The 22178-nt window shown below is 47.3% G+C and overlaps 1 protein-coding gene across 2 annotated transcripts in view; it reads left to right on the top strand.

Moving 5' to 3' along the window:
* Positions 1-20274, top strand: part of MBTPS1 (membrane bound transcription factor peptidase, site 1) — a 41146-nt gene extending 20872 nt beyond the window's left edge. For both annotated transcript variants that reach the window (XM_069740510.1, XM_069740511.1), the window contains exons 17-23: positions 285-409; positions 501-578; positions 3693-3833; positions 4856-4987; positions 11766-11892; positions 12062-12192; positions 19721-20274. In XM_069740510.1, the coding sequence (XP_069596611.1) occupies positions 285-409; positions 501-578; positions 3693-3833; positions 4856-4987; positions 11766-11892; positions 12062-12192; positions 19721-19917 (931 nt within the window). In that variant the 3' untranslated portion in view covers positions 19918-20274. The remainder of the gene's footprint in view (positions 1-284; positions 410-500; positions 579-3692; positions 3834-4855; positions 4988-11765; positions 11893-12061; positions 12193-19720) is intronic.
* The last annotated feature ends 1904 nt before the right edge of the window (positions 20275-22178 follow it).

The following is a 22178-nucleotide window of genomic DNA, read 5'->3' on the forward strand; positions in this document are numbered from 1 at the left end:
TATATATATATATATATATATATATATACACATATACATATATACATACTCGATCTATCACATGCCCCAGCCCCACCTTAGGGCACGAGTATATCATTAACACAAAACTGAAAATAAAGATTAAAGAACGACCACAGGACGTATCATTGGAATCAGTATAACGGCGCCGACCTGACAGTGTGGGTTACTGTGCACCATCCTGCTGACAGGTTCCCTTTAATACTTGTTCTCCCGTTGGTTTTTTCCTGGTTTAGGTTGATAAACTCTTGTCTTCCTTCCTCCAGGCAGTGGTGGATGCCGGATACAGGAGGTGCTAATATTCCAGCCTTAAATGATCTGCTGTCAGTGTGGAATATGGCTTTCAGTGATGGCATATATGAAGGAGACTTTACCATGGCTAATCATGACAGTGAGTACATGACTGCTTGTTCCCCCATCCTCCTGTTTCTTTAATATTTTATTCTTGCATATTCACTTCTTTTTTTTTTTTTTCCCGTTAGTGTATTATGCATCTGGCTGCAGCATAGCTCGGTTCCCAGAAGATGGTGCTGTGCTGTCACAAACCTTGAAAGACCAAGGTACGACATATTCCCTTAGCGTGGCCTCTGCCTTCTGATCTATTGGAACATCTTTCTATCCCTAATTCAGTCTCGCTCGGCTTCTATGTGCTCCAAGCTTTTAGGTTTGTGCGTCTGTGTTGGTAATGGAGCTATGTAACATATTCCTGCTGATCTTTCTCCAACTCGTGTAGCTGTGATTCCCGGTGGAATATCACATGTCCCCCATGTAATGGGTGTGTCTCACCCCACATGTAGCCCAGATGCACAGTAGGTGTCCTGTTCCACACTCCCCTCCATTCCTCCACCGCTGTAAAGCTGTGGCCAGGAGTTACATGGCGGGCAGGTCACACACACTCCTATTATCAACCACCCTTTCATTCCTCAACACATTGTCACACATCTTGTAGTTCTTAGATTTATTTTTAGAACTTTTGCATCTGTTTTGCAACCATTAAAAAAAAAAAAAAAAAAAGGTTGGCAGCGGCCTTGTGTATTAGTAATGGTGCCAGCGGCGGCCTTGTGTGTTGGTCGTAGTGCCGGCGGCGGCCTTGTGTGTTGGTCGTGGTGCCGGCGGCTGCCTTGTGTGTTGGTCGTGGTGCCGGCGGCTGCCTTGTGTGTTGGTCGTGGTGCCGGCGGCTGCCTTGTGTGGTGGTCGTGGTGCCGGCGGCGGCCTTGTGTGTTGGTCGTGGTGCCGGCGGCATGTTCATAAACGATAAAGGTTGCACCAGGATTTACTAAGAATGTTGATTACTCTAGAACACTGACACTGCATTACTGCTATAGAAAATGGGGAGGGGGAGAAGCGCTATAATGTATATATGAAATCTTCATCTGCAAACTTGCTATGCAAATACAGTAAAAAGAATGAACTTGGTGCATAGATTGGCCAAGATATGAGTCCATCTGCCATGTCAAGGCGTCCTTCAAAAGTTGGGTCCCTGTCTTGATGTCGCCTCTCTCGGGCTTTTTTTTTTTTTTTTTTTTTCTTCTCTCAGCTTACACTACCGTTCCAAAGTTTTGGGTCACTTAGAACTTTCCTTATTTTTGAAAGAAAAGCATTTTTTTTTTTTCAATGAAGCTAACACTAAATGATTCAGAAATACGCTCTATACATTGTTAATGTGGTAAATGACTATTCTAGCTTCAAACATCTGGTTTGTAAAGCAATATCTTCATAGGTGTACAGAGGCCCGTTTCCAACAACTATCACTCCAGAGTTCTTATGGTATTTTGTGTTTGCTAACTGTGTAAGAAGGCTAATGGATGGTTAGAATACCCTTGTGCAAGTGTGCTAGCACAGCTGAAAACAGTTTGGCTGATTAGAGAACCTATAAACCTGACCTTACTTTGAGCTAGTTGAGAATCTGGAGCATTACATTTGTTGGTTCCATTAAACTCTCAAAATGGCCAGAAATAAAGAACTTTCATGTGAAACTCGACAGTCTATTCTTGTTCTTAGATATGAAGGCTATTCCATGCGGGAAATTGCCAAGAAACTGAAGATTTCCTACAACGGTGTGTACTACTCCCTTTAGAGGAGAGCACAAACAAGTTCTAATCAGAGTAGAAAGAGAAGTAGGAGGCCCCGCTGCACAACTGAGCAACAAGACAAGTACAGTAGTCTGTAGTTTAAGAAATCAACGCCTCAACTGGCAGCTTCATTAAATAGTACATGCAAAACACCAGTGTCAACGTCTACAGTGAATAGGCGACTCCAGGATGCTGGCCTTCAGGGCAGAGGGGCAAAGCAAAAGCCATATCTGAGACTGGCTAATAAAAGGAAAAGATTAATATGGGCAACAGAACACAGACATTGGACAGAGGAAGATTGGAAAACGTGTTATGGACAGACGAATCCAAGTTTGAGGTGTTTGGATCACACAGAAGAACCTTTGTGAGATGCAGAACAACTGAAAAGATACTGAAGGAGTGCCTGAAGCCACCTGACAAGCATTGTGGAGGTAATGTCATGGTCTGGGGTTGCTTTGGTGCTGGTAGTGGTAGATTTGTACAAGGTAAAAGGGATTTTGAGTAAGGAAGGCTATCACTCCATTTTGCAATGCCATGCTGTACCCTGTGGAGAGCGCTTGATTGGACCCAATTTCATCCTACAACAGGACAATGACCCAAAGCACACCTCCAAATTATGCAAGATCTATTTAGGGAAGAAGCAGGCGGCTGGTATTCTATCTGTAATGGAGTGGCCAGCACAGTCACCAGATCTCAACCCCATTGAGCTGTTGTGGGAGCAGCTTGACCGTATGGTGAGCAAAAAGTGCCCATCAAGCCAAACCAACTTGTGGAGGGGCTTCTGGAAGCATGGTGTGAAATTTCTCCAGATTACCTCAGCAAATTAACTGCTAGAATGCCAAAGGTCTGCAATTCTCTTTTTGCTGCAAAGGGAGCATTCTTTGATTAAAGCTAAGTTTGAAGGAGAAAATTATTATTTCAAATATAAACTTTTTTCTTTTTCTTTTTTTTTTTTTTTCGAACCTTGTCAATGTCTGGACTAGATTTTCAATTCATTTGGCAACTCATTTGATTAATAAAAATGAGTTTTCATGGAAAACACAATTGTCTGGGTGACCCTAAACTTTTGAACCGTAGTGTATATCAAACCCTTGTTGGACTTTTGCACTCCCACTCCCATCAGCCACAGGTGATGTTTAAGTGGTTAGCTGGTCCATTCCTGCCCCATAAATTGTATTTCTTTTTTTTTTTTTTTTGCCAGGAGAGGTGACATGAGGACAGGGGCACCACTTTTGAAGGATGCCTTGACATTGCAGTTGGGCTCACATATATTGGCCTTGTGTGTTGGTTGGCTCTGGGCAAATTACTTGATTTTTGTCTAGGGCGGTAATTTTAGCTATAAAATTAAAATGACTGGCGGGAATGTTCCACTGATGGTATTAGCGTCCCAGGACCTGTGCAGTACACGCTCTGTGCTGTGACCCGGAGAGAGCTGATCAGTACGTGGGGTCTGTTACCACATTGGAAGTTCAATTCAAGCATCTACAACGCGACCCCATCCCATTATAAGGGTATATTACACCTGTACCTGTGCGTTTTTAATCTTGGCTTATCTTCCGATAATGTGAGACAAAGTGCCAATGAACCCACTTGACTGCACAGGACTTGAAGTGCTAAAGCAAGAAACCTTTCTGGTTGAGAATGTCCCGGTGCTAGGACTCTACCAGACGCAGACCGAGGGCGGAGGCAGAATTGTGCTTTATGGAGACTCCAACTGCTTGGATGACAGCCACCGCCAGAAAGGTACTGATCTAATCAGCCTTATTTAGGGTCAGCTTAATACAATTAAGGGAAATAAAATTCAACATTTCAGCCTCCTCGCCTAAAGTATTGTACATGTAGCTTTCATAGTGGAGTCCAGCAATCCTTTTACATAGACAGTCTGTTCCTCTGTTATGAAGATATCAGACTTTGAACTGATAAGCTACTAATGCTCCAGTGCTTTCAGTGAATGGACGCTCTCCTCAAGCCTGCGTCACTCCGGCTCTATTAACCAAACAATGCTAACTCCACCTGCTTAACTATCCAACAGAGGACAGAACCTGTCGGCACTGGGTGGGTAGTAGAGCCGGAGTGACTGGATTGGGATGAGTTACTACTCGGTGACAGTACTTCACCCTTATTTGTATAGAAGGTCAGAGGTGGATTTCTCTGTAACAGAGGAACAGACAGTCTGGGGAAAGGGAATGCTGGATTCATCTTCACAAAAAGCTGCATGTGCATATAACTAGTATGAGGGGCTTGCAGTCCTGCTGACAGACCCCCTTAAAGTGAACCTGTTGCCAGGTTTGGCCAATGCGAGTTATGGCCATCGCCCTTCAGGGCTTATATACAGATTTCTGTAATGCTGTAGATAAGCCCCCGATCCGACCTGCAAGAGATGAAAAAGTACGCCTGCGTAGGAGCGCAATGCTGGCGAGCCATGAAGGAAGCAGGAGGGCAGCATCACAAGAAGATGGGAGGTGCTGGACCAAGACCTGCTACACCCATCGGACTGGACCGCCTCGCAGGTGAGTATAATTTATTTTCCTTCTCTTGCAGGTCAGATCGGGGGCTTATCCACAACATTATAGAATGCTGTGTATCGGCCACACCTGGTGACAGGTTCCCTCTAAGTAGAGTGCATTACCTTCACTCTAAAGCTCACACCATGTAACCGAAGCTCGTTACTTTCCTACTACAGATGTCTGCACATTGCTGCACTCGTGCTGCAGGATGACCTGCTAATACTTTTTACATTAGAGCCTTCCTCCTTAACATTGCAGATTGCTTCTGGCTTCTGGACTCCTTACTCCAGTACACTTCTTATGGAGTGCTGCCGGCAAGTCTCAGTCACTCTGAAAACAGACAGAAGCCTCCAAACGGTGAAGGTCTCTCCCCAGCAGAGAGAATGGAAGGTAAGTGCCATAGATGTCACCGGAGGAAGCGCCTAAGCTTTACAAGGGGAAACGACAAGCAGCTGTCTTGGCAGATAGGAAACTCCTAACGGGGATCTGCTACGCACGCACGCACGCACGCACGCACACACTCTATTAGGCAGGAGAGAAAGGGAGAAAGATGTGGGGTAAAACATGTCACTGACAGACGGCCGTGTCTCTTCCTACTGCATTATAAGCTCCTGGACCCGCAATGTCTGGTGAATCTGAGAGCAGCACACCACTGGTGGTGGTCTGTGGCTGGTGCACTGGAGGCAGCTCACCGCTTCTTACCTGCCGTAGTCCGCAGCCGTTCTGGAGCGATGTCACGTACATCTCACACTGTAACAATGACATTACCCCATGCCCGCTAATCCATAGTAGTGGCCAAGAGGTGGTCCTCTTCTCCCATGTCACACAGAACGCTGCTGACATTGTGACGTCAGACATTTGCACCAGCTCTAACCTTTGTAATAGGACACACTGAAATTGTAGCTGTTTTTCTGGTTTATACTCAAAACTTACGTTACATTGTTGATCTGATAGATTCCTATTTCCAATTAAAACTTCTGGATATGTAACGTCATATTTCTCCTTCGCCTCATTGGGGGACACAGGACTGTGGGTGTATGCTTCTGCTGCCAGGAGGCTGACACTAAGTAAACTTGAAAAAAAAAAAAGTTCGCTCCTCCATCGTATACACCCTGACACCGGCTACCAGAGACTCCAGTTTATGCTTAGTGTCTCAAGGAGGCACATCTCTGGGTCCTGGATCGTTGGACCCGATTTTTCAACATCTTTGGATTGAAGGGGCGACGGACCTTTTTGAGGGTCCGATCTCCCCAAACCATCAACGGGCAAGTACGTGCGATGTTTCTCCACGTATCCTTCCCCGCGACGTGGGATTCTTCACCGGACTAGCCCTGACCACCCTGAGGTAGCTAGACTCCAGGCTGTACAGGTGCCCATAAGATGTCCGTGTGTTCCCCCCTGAATTCTACACCCCTGCGGTGTTAGCTGGGGTGGTGGACAGTCCCTCTCCTTATCCTGGGGATAATGGAGATAGGGTTCCTGCACCGTCATTGGTTCTACCCCTCGATAGTGTGGTATGATAAGGGGGGCTCCTGGCATTACCTGCGGCTGTGTCCTCCGGGAGTGCGGTGCCTTTTTTTCAGCGCTGCGGCGTGGTCCGGCGCTGCGGCGTTGGGACGGCGGCGCTGCGGCGTGATCCGGCGCTGCTGCGTTAGGACTGCTGCGCTGCAGCGTGATCCGGCGCTGTGGCGTTATGTCGGGTGACGCTGTGGCGCAGCTACGCTGCAGCGTGGTCCAGCGGCGCGCGGCGTTAGGATCAGCGCCGCTGTCCCCCCAGAGGTTTTGGCCCTGCCTGGCCGCTTCGGGCGTGGAGCAGCTTCCTGGAGCCGGGACTTCCGGCCATCGGACCGCGCTGTGAGGCTCCGCCCCCTCCGGCGCGTCACTTCCGGTTCCGGCTCTTTTCACTCTAAGGGGGGAAAAATTGAGGCCCCGGCTTCGGGCCTGCTCCAGGCCGCAGCATCGTTTGGCGGTCCCTCCCCCCTAAGGCCTGCTATGCATATAAGACAGCGTTTTTGGGCTCCGCATCGTGCTCTCAGGATCCATCTCGGTACTCGTGGGGACACAGGACTGGGGTAAGTGCTTCTCCCTCCATCTGGCTGAAGCATTCCTTTTTTCCCAGTCTCTGGCCCTGGGTATAGCATTACGGATCATTATGTCTAGAAGGGTTAAGACGCACACGGTTCTTTTTACCAGTTGTGTATCTTGTAGTGCCCTTTTTCCGCACGCCCAAAGTAATCGCCTCTGCGAGGCCTGTGACTCAGAACGCGTCCAGGAGCCCCCCCCCCTGCCAGTTCTCCAGTAGTCTCTCCGGCTCCGGTCCCTCAAGCAGATGCTGGGGTAGCTCCACCAGAATGGGTCACGTCCTTGTCAAAATCCATGGCGTCCCTTACTGAAGCGATCAAATCTCTGCAGACCCCGGCGGTCGGGACCGGTAATCCGCCTGTCTCAGAGAGGGCCTCGGGGTCTCAGGAGTCTTCGGCCTGCAGGGGCCGCGCTCTCACTCGACAGACGCATGGAAAGCGGAATCGCAAAGCGTCGCCCAGGCACTCAGGTGCTTCCGCATCCTGGAGTTCCGTATCTCGCTCTCCTTCCCCTGCAGAAAGCGGGGAAGTTGAGACAGACTACGAGTCAGAAGGGTCTCTTAATTTTGATAAACCTGGGTTTCAGGAGTCAGTAGACAGCCTAATTGAAGCTGTCAATCAGTCTTTGGGGATAGAAGACAAGCTCTCCTCTTCCTCTGACCATAAGGTCTCATTTAAGCGGACTAAACAGGCCCATAGGGTCTTATCCTCTCACCCTGAGTTCGAGGACCTGATTCGACGCAATCGGGAGCACCCGGACAAACGTTTTTCAGGGCAAAGAGCTCTGAAGGCTAGGTATCCTTTTGCTTCGGAACTTTGTAGTGATTGGGCAGAAAATCCTTCTGTAGATCCTCCGGTGTCCCGTTTAGCCTCTAACACGTTGCTATCTCTCCCTAATGGCTCATCAATTAAGGATCCTACGGATCGTCTTATAGAGAGTTTGGCTCGTTCCGTCTTTGAGGCCTCAAGCTCAGCACTTTTTCCTTCCTTTGCAGCAACTTGGGTTGCCAGGGCTATGATATCTTGGTCAGATTCGTTATCTAAGGCTCTCCAAGAAGGTAATGTGGCAGCGGAATTGGCTGAAATGTCGTCTCAAGTAGCTATGGCTGGTAGCTATCTGATTAACGCATCTCTGGATGCGGCAGATTGTGCTTATTCGGCTGCGTCTAATGCTATTGCCATCAGAAGGGCCCTTTGGTTAAGGTCCTGGCGGGCTGATTCTACCTCTAAAAAATCTCTTACATCCCTGCCGTATCAGGGTGGTCGTTTGTTCGGAGAAAAGCTGGATCAGCTCATTTCCGACTCCACAGGAGGGAAAAGCAAGTTTCTTCCTCAGCAGAAGGCTAGACAGCCTTTTCGGCGCCAATTTCAGGCCTGTTTTAGAACCTTTCGCTATGTCAGATGGGCCCCAGCATCAGGCTCTCCTGCGCAGGGTCGGCCCAATCAGGACCGAGACGGTCGGATCTCTTATACAGCCAGCCAAGGGGGAAGAATGCGTCCCCAGTCTTCTAGATCCAGAGGATCTAGGACTCAAAGATTTTCGGCCAAGTGACTGGAGGCCTCCTCCGGCTGTCTCCAAAAAAGTAGGCGGACGTCTACTTTTATTTCGCCAGGTTTGGCTTCAGGTAATTCACGACCAGTGGGTGGCAGAGCTCGTATCTTCAGGTTACAAGATAGAGCTGGTCCGTCTTCCTCCTTCCCGGTTCTTCCCATCCCGTCTTCCCAGGTGCAAATCTCTCCATCAAAGCTTGTTCAATTCCATAGAGTCTCTCCGTATCAGCGGTGTCATTTCTCCTGTTCCAAAGGAAGAAAGGTTTCAGGGCTTTTATTCCAATCTTTTTGTAGTGCCCAAAAAGGACGGAGCAGTGAGGCCTATCCTAGATCTCAAACTCTTAAACAGGTTTGTCCGCGTTCGACACTTTCGGATGGAGTCGCTGCGGTCGGTCATCGCTTCTCTGGAAAAGGGAGAATTTTTGGCCTCAGTAGACATTCAGGATGCTTATCTTCATATTCCCATCTTTCTGCTCCATCAAAGATTTCTCCGCTTTGCCGTAAACAATCTACACTTCCAGTTCACGGCTTTACCTTTCGGACTGGCCTCCGCTCCCAGGGTGTTCACAAAAGTCATGTCGACTGTGGTGTCCATTCTGCACTCCCGAGGTATAGTCGTCTTGCCATACCTAGACGATCTGCTGATCAAGGGACCGACATTTCAGTCTTGCAGGGAAAATGTCGGCATCACTCTGGACACCCTTTCCCGTCTAGGTTGGTTGGTAAATTTAAGGAAGTCATCCCTACAGCCGTCTCGGAAAATCTCTTTTTTAGGCATGATCTTCGACACCTCTCAAGCCCTATCAATCCTTCCCCAGGACAAGGTCCTAGCCCTTCGGCGGGAAGTGAGGGATCTTATACAACCATACCCTCATACGATTCGGTTCGGGATGAGGGTGTTAGGAAAGATGGTTGCAACCATAGAGGCAGTTCCGTTTGCACAGCTTCATCTTCGACCCCTCCAACGAGCAATCCTATCAGTGTGAAACAGAAATCCTCTCTCTCTCTCTCAACCGCAGATTTCGGTTGTCTTTCCAGATCAAGCAGGCTCTCTTGGTGGCTAAACAGCCCATCTCTACTCAGGGGGAAGCCCTTTCCCCCAACGAATTGGCTAGTGGTCACAACAGATGCCAGTCTCCTGGGTTGGGGAGCAGTGTTCTTCCATCACACAGCTCAGGGACGCTGGTCTCCTCGGGAATCAGATCTTCCCATCAATATCTTAGAGATTCGAGCAGTTCGGCTAGCCTTGTTACGTTTTCACCATCTTCTGGCGGGTCGCCCTGTCCGAATTCAATCGGACAACGCCACAGCGGTAGCTTACATAAATCACCAGGGGGGCACCCGCAGCAAGGCAGCCATGCAGGAGGTAAAACTGATTCTACTCTGGGCGGAGAGAAATCACTCTGTGATCTCAGCGGTCCACATTCCGGGCGAAGAAAACTGGGCGGCAGATTTCCTAAGCCGTCAGGGTCTAGCCTCCGGGGAATGGGAACTCCAGACGTGGATCTAATGGCGTCCAAGGTGAATGCCAAGGTGCCCAGTTTTGTCTCTCGGTACCGAGATCCCCAGGCTATCGCCGTGGATGCGCTGGTACTGTCTTGGAACCAATTTCATCTCTCTTATCTGTTCCCTCCTCTGGCACTGCTCCCGAGGGTAATCAAGAAGATCAAATCGGAGAGAGTGCCGGCCATCCTGATCGCTCCGGATTGGCCACGACGGACCTGGTATGCAGACCTGTTACAACTTCTCGCCGGGGTTCCATGGCGGCTCCCCGATCGGCCGGATCTTCTATCTCAAGGGCCGATCTACCACCAGAACTCAGGGGTCCTACGTTTGACGGCCTGGCCGTTGAATCTTGGGTTTTAACTCAGGCAGGGTTTTCTCAAAAAGTAGCTGATACCATGATCAGTGCACGTAAGCCCGTCTCGGCCAGGATTTACTATCACACTTGGAAGGTTTTCCTTTCCTGGTGTAGAGTGCGCGGGCTGCCTCCTCTGCGTTTTTCCATTCCTAACATTCTAGCCTTCCTTCAAGCAGGCCTTGATTCTGGGCTTGCTCCAAGTACCCTTAAAAGGCAGATTTCGGCTTTATCTGTCCTTTTTCAGCGCAAGATTGCTACTAATCGTCAGGTCAGGATTTTTTTCCAGGGAGTCGCTCATAAGGTCCCTCCTTATAAGACTCCTTTGGAAGCTTGGGACCTTAATCTGGTCTTAAGGGCTTTACAGAACGCTCCTTTTGAGCCCCTGCAAGATGTTTCTTTGATGTTTCTTTCCTGGAAAGTTGTATTTTTAGTGGCTATAACATCCATTAGACGGGTATCGGAGCTGGCAGCTCTTTCTTGTCGTCCCCCTTTTCTGCAATTTCATCAGGACAAGGTAGTTCTCAGACCGGCACCGTCCTTTTTGCCAAAAGTTGTTTCATCTTTTCACATCAATGAAGATATTGTTCTGCCCTCTTTTTGTCCGGCACCTACGCACCGTGTAGAAAAAGCTCTCCATACGTTGGATCTGGTGAGGGCTCTGAGGAGGTATATTTCCCGTATGGCTCCTTTTCGCCAGACAGATGCTCTATTTGTCCTTCCGCAGGGTCGCAGGAAGGGATACGCTGCTTCAAAATCTACCCTGGCCAGGTGGATAAGGGCGACCATTCAGGAGGCTTATCGCACCATGGGCATGACGGTTCCGGCCGGAATCGAGGCTCATTCAACAAGAGCAGTGGGGGCTTCCTGGGCCGTTCGGCACCAGGCCTCAGCAGAACAGGTTTGCAAAGCTGCGACCTGGTCTAGTCTGCATACGTTTGTCAAAACATTATAATGTCCACTCCCAGACCTCTGCAGATGCAAGTCTGGGTAGAAGGATTCTTCGAGCGGCAGTGGCGCATTTATAGACAACCATCATCTGGATGTCTTTTGACTGGTGAGTTATTTTTCCCACCCAGGGACTGCTTTAGGACATCCCACAGTCCTGTGTCCCCCAATGAGGCGAAGGAGAAATAGGGATTTTTGTGTTACTCACCGTAAAATCCTTTTCTCCGAGACGCTCATTGGGGGACACAGCTCCCTCCCTGGTAGCCTTATGGCTGCTTTGGTTATATCTGATTACATTAGTCAGTAGGATCTTTTCTAGACATAAAGTTTCTGTATTTATGCTGTTACATTATTTTTTTGTGTTTTTGTTCTCCTACTGCTTTTTGCACCAAACTGGAGTCTCTGGTAGCCGGTGTCAGGGTGTATACGATGGAGGAGGAGCTAACTTTTTTTTTTTTTTCAAGTTTACTTAGTGTCAGCCTCCTGGCGGCAGAAGCATACACCCACAGTCCTGTGTCCCCCAATGAGTGTCTCGGAGAAAAGGATTTTACGGTAACACAAAAATCCCTATTTTTGTAGATTCTTGTCTGATTTCCATGGAGTTCCTGATGGATATCTCACCGTACAAAGTATCGGACCAAGCTCTGCAGGGACACTGGTCCCACTGGGGCTGCTGGTAGATGTGACTGTAACACTCCACTTTCCAATCCTTCCTCAATTCTCTTCTCAGGAAATCATCTTCATCGTTACTCCAAAGTGTTAGAAGCGCATCTGGGAGATCCTAAACCTCGGCCATTGCCCGCATGTCCTCATCTGTCTTGGGCCAAACCACTGCCACTCAATGAAACTGCTCCTAGGTATGTAAGCCAAAGCATCAGCTTGTACAGGAGCGACGTGCTAAAGTTACTTGTCCTAACATTTGTGCTAAACCCTAAACCCCTCCGCAGTTATCATCCCTACACGTCTCCTCTTCATAAATCCAGACTGTATAATGAAGGCTATTGATTACTTTTCATCTCTCTCCAGTAACCTGTGGAAACATCAGAAGCTGCTTTCAATAGATCTGGATAAAGTGGCTCTACCCAACATCCGCCAAAATCGGCCACAAGTGAGACCCTTATCGCCTGGTGAAAGCGGAGCATGGGATATACCTGGAGGTTGGTGTATATTGCTTTGTACGGTGTTCCTGTATCGCCCTCCGGAGGTTACTGACGGCTGCACAGGAGGAGAGTAGACGGTAAAGGTTGTGGTCACCTGCCAAGCTTCTAGAACTTTCCCCTGAAAAGGAAGCAATCAGAAAAAAACAGATTTAGACCATAGGTCATTGAGTTAAATGTATTCTTCTAAAGCATTCTTGGCAACTTCTCTTACCCTCTGATAATAAAAATCTAATCTTTGATAACCTAGGATCCACCAGTCACCATAGGTGATATCAGCTGTGCATAGAGGTGTTACCTGTCGCGGTCATCCTGCCTCTGATGATAAGGAGCCTGCTGAAAATTGACAGGATAGGAAGTATGAGGAGCCCCAGCACGAAAACTGAAAGATTACCAATTGTTCTGTATAAGGGAGCAGGAAAAATGACGTTCTATTTTTAAAACCCTATTTTTAAAATAGTGTCCAGTTTTTGCTCTTGCCTCCATGCTGCTCTCCTGAAAACTGCACCATTTCTTAGTCCACCAAATTCTTAAATATGGTTTTTTTTCATTGTGACATGTTATGGTCTCTGACCTGGTGACCCATTGCAGGTCCTCTGTAGCCATCTGTACACACTAGCATTGTCCTGCAGAAGATTCCAACCAACTCATTACAGCCACATGTGATCTGTTTGGATTCTTTTTTTTTTTTTTAGCCGACACATGAGACTGAATGTTATCTCGGTCGGCAGGATTTAAAATACTTGATGCCTCTTCCTTCTGGAAAAATATCTTTAAAAAAAATGTTAATGTAGATTTATTTTAGTTTGTTTTCCAAACTAATTCTGTCATGAAATATGTGTGACTGGATTAAAAGGAACCAGTCACCAGGTTTGGCCGATCTGAGATACGGCCACCATCTTTCAGGTCTGATATACAGCCTCCTATAATGCTGTATGTCTGCCCCAAACCAGACCTGTAAGTGCTGTCGATGTTCTTGGTCTGGTGCCTCCAATCTTCTTGCGATCACCATCCTTTTTACCCTTCGCCACGACAGCACCCCACATGAGAGAGAGGGATCCGCCCATAGGAACAGGAAACCTACAGAATAAAAGGAGGCGGTCCCCTCTCCTCCTCAGTTTAGGTTTCCTGTTCCTACAGGGACCCGGCTTACCTACAGATGAAGAGGATCCCTGGGCCATGCACCCGCCTGCGCCGGTTTCTGTGGGAACGGCAGGGGCTGCGGTACCAGAAGCAGCGGCGGGGGAGCCCCTGCTTGCAGCCTCCCCCCTCGTCTGGCCAAACATCCACGGTCCGGGTCCGGTCACCGTAGGTCCGGCCGGCACTGTGAGGACGCGCGCGCTGCAGCGGCCGGCTTAATAGCCTCTGGCGGCCGCATGGTGAGTGAGAGCGGCGCGTCTAACCCGGAAGTCGCGGGAGCACTTCCGGGTTGGTCCGGGGAGGCAGGAGAATGGGCGGCAAGTTTAAAAATGCAGCGCTAGCGTCGGGCCGGTGTGTGTGAAATGGCTTCACCGGCCGACGAAGCGCACCTGCCCGCAGTGCAACAGCGCTCTCCCAGCAGGGAGAGAAGCACGAGGAGCAGCACAAAGAGTGGTGGCCGACCTCCAGAGAAGAGTTCTACCACCAAACGAATTCCGCCTCCAGAACCGGTACCTGTCAGCTTCACTGGGTGAGTTTTTGAAAGAGTCTCTTCCTATATGCTGATATATGTTCCTCCTGTATCCTTCCTCTAGACTAAGAAAAGGACACACAAATCTAAGCATAAAGAGTGTGCTTTATGTACGCAGCCCCTCCCGGATGATTATGCCAAAAAACTGTGTGCAGAGTGTATCATGCAAACTCTACGGCAGGAAAATATCATGACTCCCTCAGATGTCAGAGCTATTATCCGAGAAGAGATGCAGGGTTTGGCGCAGACAAGTAGCGCCAGTACCCGTCAGCCTAGCAGGTCCCGGTCTCCGGTTAGTTCGGAGTCAGAGGGTGTATGTATTTCTTCAGACGAAGAGGGATCTCAGCCGAGCTCATCCGAGACTGAAGGGGGACTTTGTCTTCCCAACAGTAATGTGGACAATTTAATAAAATCTGTCAGGAGCACGATGGGGTGCCCAGATGGGAAAGAAAAGAAATCAGCACAGGACATAATGTTTGCGGGGTTAGGACAGAAGAAACGTAGGTCCTTCCCCGTCATACAAACCATCAAAGATATTGTCAAAAAGGAGTGGGACAAGCAGAATAGAGGGTTTTTACCATCATCCTCTAAAAGGCGCTATCCCTTCAGCGATGAAGACCTAAACACCTGGTCAAAGGTGCCAAAAGTTGATGCTGCGGTAGCCTCCACAACCAAACAGTCGGTCCTACCAGTGGAGGATTCAGGGGTCCTGACAGACCCGCTGGACCGTAAAGCAGAAGCTTTACTAAAGAGGTCATGGGAAGTCAATACGGGGGCGTTCAGGCCCGCCATATCTAGTACCTGTACTGCAAGATCTCTACTAGTATGGACGGAGCAATTGGAGGAACAGATTAGAGGCAAAACTTCGAGGGAATCTATCCTGCTGAAATTGCCTCAAATTAAAGAAGCAGTAGCATTCCTAGCTGATGCCTCAGTGGACTCGCTACGTCTTGCAGCCAGGTCAGCCGGCCTAGTCAACACAGCCCGGCGTGCACTCTGGCTAAAGAATTGGAAGGGGGACGCACAAGCTAAAGCAAAACTTTGTGCGATTCCCTGTCAGGGTGAGTTCCTTTTTGGGAAGACGCTGGATGAACTCCTGAATAAAGCAGGTGAAAGGAAGAAAGGCTTCCCTAACCAGTATCTTCCATCCTACAGGAGAGCCTTCAGGAGACGCCCCTTTACTAGAAACAAGCCGCTTGAACAAAGAGAGCGATGGGAGTCGAAGGACCCAAAGCAAAAAGGTGCCTTTTTTAGCGGGTCCCATAATCCGAGACGTAAATACCGCTAACCAGGAAGTAGGCGGCAGATTAAAATTTTTTCTTCCCCAATGGGAACAGATAACATCCAGCCAGTGGATTCTGGACATTGTGCAATACGGCCTTAAATTAGAATTTGATCGAATCCCTTGGGATTCCTTCATAATAACATCTCCAAAAGGTCAGGACCAACAGAGGGCTCTAGAAATAGAGATCCTATCTCTTCTATCTAAGAAAGTCCTGATTGAAGTTCCCCAGGATCAAAAAGGGAAAGGGTTCTACTCCCCTTTATTCCTGATTAATAAACCAGATGGTTCATTTAGAACCATCATAAATCTTAAAAAATTAAATTCTTTCCTGCGTAATCATACCTTCAAAATGGAATCCATTAGTTCTACCATACCGAACATCAGCAGTACCTAAGGGTAGCAGTCACCCTGGAGGGAAAGGTTCGTCACTTTCAATATGTTGCAATGCCATTTGGGCTTTCTATGGCTCCCCGCGTCTTCACTAAGGTGATACTAGAAGTGATGGCTCATCTACGCCAACGAGATACCTTGATAATACCCTACCTAGATGACTTTCTAGTGGTAGGAAGCTCTGCACTTCAATGTAAAACTCGTTTATCTAATACGATCTCGTCCCTACAGGAGTTAGGTTGGATCGTCAACTTCGAAAAATCTCGGCTGAATCCAGAAACCGTTCAGACATTTCTAGGAATCCAGCTAGACTCCGTAAGTCAGAAATGCTTTCTTCCTCAGTCAAAGAGGTTGACTATACAATCAAAGGTATCAGACGCAATACGCAAACCCTACATGACACTAAGGAAGGCCATGTCCTTACTGGGGTCATTATCATCATGTATCCCTGCTGTACCTTGGGCACAATTCCATACCCGTCAATTGCAGTACGAAGTATTGTCGGCTCAGGGGAAAGACGGTTATCTAGAAAGTAGAATAACTCTTTCCAGTAATGTCTTAGAATCGCTATCCTGGTGGCTAGACATGGACCACCTATCACGAGGTGTGCCATGGATAATAGACCCGTCTAAAATAATTACCACCGACGCCAGCCCTATTGGGTGGGGAGCACATATGGAAGACAATCTGGCCCAAAATACTTGGGATCAGACAGAATTAATATGTTCCTCCAACTGGAAGGAGTTAAAAGCAATAGAATGTGCCTTATATCATTTTCTTCCGCAGATTCATGGAACAAATGTAAGAATTTACTCAGACAATTCCACCGCAGTGGCATACTTGAACCGTCAGGGTGGTACAAAGTCAGGAAGTCTGATGACCATAGCTGCAAACATCTTTCAGCTGGCAGAGGCTCATCTAACATCCTTAACAGCCCTGCACATCAAAGGTGTAGAGAACATCAGGGCAGACTACCTCAGCAGAAACGAGTTGCGTCAAGGAGAATGGACCTTAAACAAATCCATATTCAGAAGGATAACAGAAGCATGGGGGATACCACAAATCGACCTATTTGCCACAAGAGACAACCGGCAAGTACAAAGGTTCGCTTCCCTGAACACCAGGGATCACCCAGATATGTTGGACTCTCTCCACCATCCTTGGCGGTTCAGACTGGCATATGCCTTTCCTCCAATGTCTCTGATTCCTCTAGTGATCAGAAAGATCAGGAGGGAACAGGCAAGAGTAATCCTCATTGCACCATTCTGGCCGAAAAGACCATGGTTCTCTTGTCTCCAGACCATGTGCCTATGCGATCCTTGGATCCTCCCATCAGACAAGGAGCTGCTGTACCAAGGCCCCTTTTTCCACCCGCAAGTGAAAGGTCTTCACTTGACGGCGTGGAATTTGAGAGGCAACTATTAAGTTCCAGAGGGTTCTCAACAGAACTAGTAAACACCCTCTTATTGAGCAGGAAAAGATCTACCACCCTAATATATAGTAGGGTATGGAATAAATTTTTAGACTTCTACACGGTACCGTTCACTAAGCAAGTTCCACTCACACCTATCCTAGAGTTCTTGCAAAAAGGCCGAGAGTTAGGACTATCTGTAAATACCTTAAGAGTTCAGGTCTCGGCATTAGGAGCCCTATATGGATGCAATATAGCAGCTAATAGGTGGATCTCCAGATTCATAAAATCTTGTGAACGTAGTAAACCGGTCCATATTCCCCGTCTACCTCCGTGGGATTTAAATCTAGTATTAGAGGCCTTAACAAGCTCTCCATTTGAACCATTAGATTCAATACCTTTAAAAATCCTAACATATAAAGTAGCCTTACTAGTAGCCCTAACCTCAGCTAGACGGGTTAGTGACATCCAGGCCCTATCAGTAGACCCACCTTTCTTACTGATATTTCATGATCGGATAGTCCTGAAACCAGACCCCTCATACCTCCCTAAGGTAGCGTCCACCTACCACAGGTCACAAGAAATATTTCTCCCTTCCTTTTTTGATTCACCTGTAACTCCAGAACATCATAAGTTCCACACCTTAGATGTCAGAAGAGCCATCCTGACTTATATACAAAGGTGTCAGACATGGAGGGAGAGTAGGGCTCTGTTTATCTCCTTTCAGGGCCACAAGAAAGGACATGGGGTCACGAGAGCTACCATATCTCGGTGGATCAGAGAGGCTATCTGCTTGGCCTATACGTCAAAAGGCGAGATTCCTCCAGTGGGTATAAAAGCGCACTCAACACGAGCCATGGCTTCCTCCTGGGCGGAACAAGCAGATGTACCGATCCATTTAATATGTAAGGCTGCAACTTGGTCTACACCTTCTACCTTCTACAACCATTATAGACTTGATCTGTCCACGTCTTCTGATCTGACCTTTGGTAGAGCTGTTCTTAATACAGTAATCCCACCCAAATAATGACTCTCTGAAAATCTCTCATGTGGGGTGCTGTCGTGGCGAAGGGTAAAAAGCCGGATTACGTACCGGTAATGCTCTTTTAATGAGTCCACGACAGCACCCATGTATTACCCTCCCTAAATTATGCACAGCTCTTTCCTTTAAGGTCACAAATAATGGTTGTATAGAGTTAAGAAATTTATGTGACTGAATAAGAATGAATACTAACACTTTTGCGGTTCCCCTTTTTATACTCTGTAACTAAACTGAGGAGGAGAGGGGACCGCCTCCTTTTATTCTGTAGGTTTCCTGTTCCTATGGGCGGATCCCTCTCTCTCATGTGGGGTGCTGTCGTGGACTCATTAAAAGAGCATTACCGGTACGTAATCCGGCTTTTTCTTGCTTCATGTGGAAGATGCGTGGTACATCAGTCTTTCCTTCATTGCGCTCCTGTGCAGGCGTACTTCTGTCCTCAACAGTGCAGAGAAGTACGCCTGCGCAGGAGCTCGATGCCAGGAAGACTGGATGATGTAGGACGCATCATCCACAAGGAGGATGCCATCACAAAAAGGGAGGCGCCGGACCAAGATCATAGAGTGCCCCACAGGTGAGTATAATAAAAGCTGTTTCTTACAGGTCTGGTTAGGGGCAGATATACAACACTAGATGGTGGCCCGATTCTAACGCATCGGGTATTCTACAATATGTATGTAGTTTATTTATGAAGATTTCAGAATAATGCAATGAATACACAGGATTTGGCCGGTCGGGCGCGACCAATTGGCGATGCCAGGGCGAGCTCCAGGTTTTTGAGGGCCCCGGGCGAAAGAGTCTGACAGCCCACGTAGTGTGTATATAGCACAGCCTACGTAGTATATAGCACAGCCGGCACCATATCCCTGTTTAAAAAAAAAAAAAAAAAAATTTAAATAAAAAAAGTGGTATACTCGCCTTCCGGCGGCCCCCGGATCCAGCCCAGGCCTTTAGCGATGCTCCTCGCGACGCTCCATTCCCAGTAATGCCTTGCGGCAATAACCCATGATGTAGCGGTCTCGCGAGACTGCTACATAATCTGGGGTCATTGCCGCAATGCATTCTTGGGACCGGAGCGTCGCGAGGAGGGAGAAAGGCGGATGCCGGAAGGTGAGAATTAAAAAAAAAAAAAATTAAATTTATATAATTTTTGACATGTTTTTACTATTGATGCTGCATAGGCATAAACTTCTAACTCAACATTTATGTTGTGGTAATTTTTGCTCTCCTGCTTAAGTTCTTGATGGCTTAGTGGTATGTCTACAAAACTAGCTAAAGGTACATAATGTCACTGATTTATAGAATGAATGAAGGTGTCTGGGTTATAAAACCTTCCTAATTGTTTTGCTGACCAGGGTTTGGATAGCCTCAGACTGATGGCTGGCTAAAGGAAAAGGCAACCGTGAGGAGAGCCTTGTCATTGTCTTTCTGTGACACATGGTGTACATTGAAGTTGGTCATGTAAGACTGGTCCTCTGTGGACGATTTATAGGACTGATCCCCTGTGCCTTACTAATTTTGGGGCCCTAGCAGCACAAATCCTAATTTGTTATAATCCTTGTATTAGGTGAACATCCCTTTTGTACATTATCTAGATTAAATTGCAAGATCTCTCCCAAGTTTAATATGAAACTCCTCACGTTACTAACGTTGGGACTCTTTGTAAAGTGGCATTTGTAGGAATGGTCCTCTATATTTTGGGAAATGATGGCTTGTGTGTTCCTCTCCTGACAGGCATTATGCCCGGACGTTATAACCAGGATGTGGGCCAGACCATTCCAGTCTTCGCTTTTCTTGGCGCCATGGTAGTTCTGGCTTTTTTTGTGGTACAGATCAACAAAGCCAAGAGCAAGCCAAAAAGACGGAAGCCTCGAGTCAAGCGACCTCAGATTATTCAACAGTTCCAACAACCAAAGACTCCATCTGTCTGAGCTACGGCTGATACGCCATCTGATCTCAAAGATGGCGATCTCTGCTCCGAAACAAACTTTTATTCTAGGTTCTCTGACCAAACTGGACATTGGTAGGATTTGCTTCTTTTATATATTTATTGAGTAAAATAAATCCCTTCTTATGTAAGGGCTTCTCACAACCAAAAAGGGACTCTGGGGCAAATGCAATATTAGAAGACTTGTGCTCGGCAAACCAAATCCAGAGGTGTCATTTTAAAAAGGATGTTTACCCCCAAATCGGTGACTTTTATTTTTATAAATGTTTTTTTTGTAATTTTGTTCATGATTCCATCTTTACTGGTGGATTTTGTTTCCAATAAAGCAGCTTGTAATTAAGTACAATGTCCTGTCCAGTACCTATGTCCTCACTGTGTCGAGAGGCGCTGTATGTATGCGCCTCATGATGATGATATTTGGCACGTGATGAACCGCCCCAGCCCAGCATTGCATTTTCTACTGATGTCTCTGTTCAGTGAGCACGATGCCGTCATGATTTACTGCTTTGCCGAGCAGTGAAGACCTGCTGACACCAGAGCAGCGGTGGAGAGGTGAGTATTATTCTTGGAGGATTGTGAGGCCATTACACTGTATGGTGGACTATGCAGGGATCACAGTTGGGGCATGATACGGTGCTGGGATCACCATACTCTGCTGGGGCAGGTACAGTAGGGTCATCATACCATGTTTGACGCCATCAGTTAATTCATTCACAAACTGTTTAGGGGCACTCTTGTTGGGATCATACTTTAATTATCTGTATTTAAGGTTTTTTTCCTTTATTACATAAATTAGGTTTGTTTCTATATGAAAAGGCTCATTATTATATTTGATAAGGAAATGCTTCCTCAATTCTAGACTTTTTTAATATGAAGGCAGGCCCGTGACTTTATCCATGTTTTTAATCTCGTCGATCTGTGACATCCCTGTCCTAGGCAGACTCCTCTAAAGAGATCTTAGCCATGTAATCAGTGGAGCCTGGAAGGAGTTGGCTCCAGGTTATTTAGCAGCTTCCTTCTGGCTGAGGGCTCTCTGCTCCTTACAGCCCAGATCTCATTCAGAACCTAGTTGCCTCAAGCATCAGACGTCTGCTTGGTCCTCACCTGTGGAGTTTGCCCCAGTATGATCTCTTTTCAGACTGAAACACATTTTGAGACTAGAAGGTATTTCCTGTTGCAGGGTAAATGGATCCTCTGGATTTTGGAGTCTTCTGGTTTGGCAGAATGACAGCCGGGTGAATGCTGTAGTGTGACCCGAACCTCACCAGTGACTATACCAATGGATCTTAAAGACAGAGGGAGTCACCCACTATAAAGGAACTAAGGGATTACTTTTTATTCTGGTATAATTTGATTAATGCAGTATTTAGGCCAATACAAATAGACAAAGTCCAGGTTCTTCAGAGCTTCCTATGGAAGGTACCTCCAGTCACAAGTGTTCTCAATAAGTAAAAGATTAAGGTCTACCCACTTCAGATTACTCTAGCTGCCTTCATCTTTGATTTAAGGGTTAAGGCTACATGCACACATTACAGATTTAGATGCGGATCCGCAGCCTTTCTAGCCGCACGGATTTGCATCAAATCCGCAGTGTAGTGCACAGCCAATGTTAATCTATAGGAAATGGAGATTTGTCGTGCACATGCTGCAGAAAAATCCGCACAGAAATGCAGCGTTTGTTTTCCGCAGCATGTGCATTCTTTTTGCGGATCTGCAGCATTTCTGCACCCATTGACTTCTATTGAGTCGGGCAAAACTGCAGATTTAACATGATCTGCGGATGTGCCTGCGCAAAACGCTGCAGATCGGGAGGAGGGAAGTGTGGACGTAGCTATATACGTGTGTGTAGGCAGGCATCGTGCAGTGGGACCCAATGGCGGCGTAGGGCCAATCGGCGTCCAGTATGGACATGACGTCACCGGATGTAGATGGCTGTGCGTGCCAGAAGTAGTTAGTGCGCTCCATGGAGAGAATATGCGTTCCAAGAGCCGGAAGTATGGGGTAATGTGCATTTCTATGATGGGCACTATGGCCCCATATGGGCTGAATGAGACACTTATTCGCACATTTCTTGTAGGCATTTTACTCCTTGTCTTTTCTTGTTTATCTCTGTATATTTCCATAAAAATATAATAATGAAAATGATTTCAAAAATAGGTCTTTGAATTAGTAACCAGCCTCTCCCCCATTGTGTGATATTTTCCAGCCCGGCTCTCAGCCTTGCTTACATATTGTCAAATCTTG

The sequence above is a fragment of the Ranitomeya imitator genome, chromosome 9, assembly GCF_032444005.1.
Source record: "Ranitomeya imitator isolate aRanImi1 chromosome 9, aRanImi1.pri, whole genome shotgun sequence".
NCBI lineage: Eukaryota > Metazoa > Chordata > Amphibia > Anura > Dendrobatidae > Ranitomeya > Ranitomeya imitator.